This window comes from Buceros rhinoceros, unplaced genomic scaffold (assembly GCF_000710305.1).
Source record: "Buceros rhinoceros silvestris isolate BGI_N320 unplaced genomic scaffold, ASM71030v1 scaffold20921, whole genome shotgun sequence".
In the NCBI taxonomy this organism is placed as follows: domain Eukaryota; kingdom Metazoa; phylum Chordata; class Aves; order Bucerotiformes; family Bucerotidae; genus Buceros; species Buceros rhinoceros.
The window spans coordinates 2728-4287 of NW_010393982.1; the positions used below are offsets into that span (position 1 = coordinate 2728).

Below are 1560 nucleotides of genomic sequence, written 5' to 3' on the forward strand. Positions count from 1 at the left end.
TGGGGAGAGGCTGCGAACCCCAAGAGGGACCCAGCAGAGGAGGGGCTGGGGGTGCAGAGAGGCCTCTCAGATGTCACCGCAGCAGCCGCGGTTTGTGGCATCCTTGGAGCAGCCCAGATGCCGCTCCCCTGCAACAGCCGGGACGGCACCTCGGGCTGAGCTCCAGGCAGAGCTCCCTGCTCCCGGTGCTGACTTTGCCTGGGGGAGGCTCTACCCGAGGTGACTTCAAGGCACCAGAGGTGACTCCAGACACCCTGGTCCTCACGGTGGGTAAGAGAGAAAAAGGAATTGCAGGGAGAACGAAAACACGCGGGGCCCAAATGCCCGTTTACCAGAACACCTGCTTGCTGGAGTAAAAAAATCTCATGGAAAAAAAATGGTTCTGGATTTGAAGTTGCAGGAGCCCAGGCAGCTCTGCGCAAACCCCACCGCTCTGCTGCCCACCCGCTCTTCAGCGGAGAGATCACCACACAGACGGGCAGGTTCGCCCTTGCCCAGGGCCTCTCCTACCTGCAACCCCTGATCTGAGCCCCAAAGCAAAGACCGTGACTCCTGCCACGCCGCGAGCGCCAAGGAACACGTCCTCTCTGCTCCAGAGTGTCATCACCCGCTATTTGGTGGCTTCTAGGCTGAGCGAGGGAAACCCCTGCACACTCTCCCATCTCCTTCCCCCCTGGTTCACAGGGATCCATAGTGCAGTTCTGGAGGCCCTGTACAGAACCAGTCACGCCTAGAAAGATGCTGATTTTCAGTGGGTTCCTCACCTCTGGATCTTATAGCAGTGACCATTCCCCGTCTGGTTTCAGTCCTGGAAAACAGGAAGATTTCAAATAATCAGCACAGTGTCACAGAGTTAATTTAATAGAATGTTAAAAAAAAAAATATCAGTAACTTCTGTGGCTGCTTTTTTATAGAATCACTGTTTTGTGAAGGGTTTTCTTCACCTTTTGCTCTTTAAAAGGCGGAGGGATGAACACGCAGCAGGGCCGCTGGTTCGGCAGCCTGAACTGGAGCCGTTCCTTGGTACTGGTGCCCATTCACACCAGCAGCGCATCAAGGGTCAGGGCCCTGTCTGTCTTTTGCCACCTTTCAGGTAACACCAAGAAAGTAAAGACAAAACCCCACCAGGCCTAAGAGCAGACCCTAGGGATGCTCCCTGGGCCTCTCCAGCCCCTTCCTGCTGCCGTCCTCCTCCAGCCCAGCCCCTGGCTCCCCTCGTGTCCTCCCGGTCCCTTTGATCCACCACGATGTACACGCAGCAGCGACTCCGCTCCGCTCAGCGCCTGCTCTCGTGTCTGGAGCATCACAGCCCTTTGAACTGCTCAGACAAGCTGGAATCATTTTGATCTTTTGTGTGCAGCGTGCACATTGTGTCGGTGTGGTGAAATAATCACCCGGGGGCAGCGATGTGGGAGCATTAACTGTTCTATGAACAGTCCTGCAAGCAGCTCTGGAAATAAAGCTTCGGCGGGCTGTCACAGGGAGGATCAAACGGGAGGTGTCTGTGACGTTACTGTGTCCACTCGAGCCGCAGACGCGAGTGGTCAGCTGCAACGCGAA

At 56.1% G+C, this 1560-nt stretch overlaps 1 protein-coding gene across 1 annotated transcript in view; it reads right to left on the minus strand.

Moving 5' to 3' along the window:
- The window catches only part of KIZ (kizuna centrosomal protein), a gene marked incomplete at its 5' end in the record, with an annotated part of 38935 nt that overhangs the window by 1074 nt on the left and 36301 nt on the right, over positions 1-1560 (minus strand). Inside the window, 1 exon segment of the mRNA XM_010145103.1 lies at positions 765-808. Within this exon segment, the coding sequence (XP_010143405.1) occupies positions 765-808 (44 nt within the window).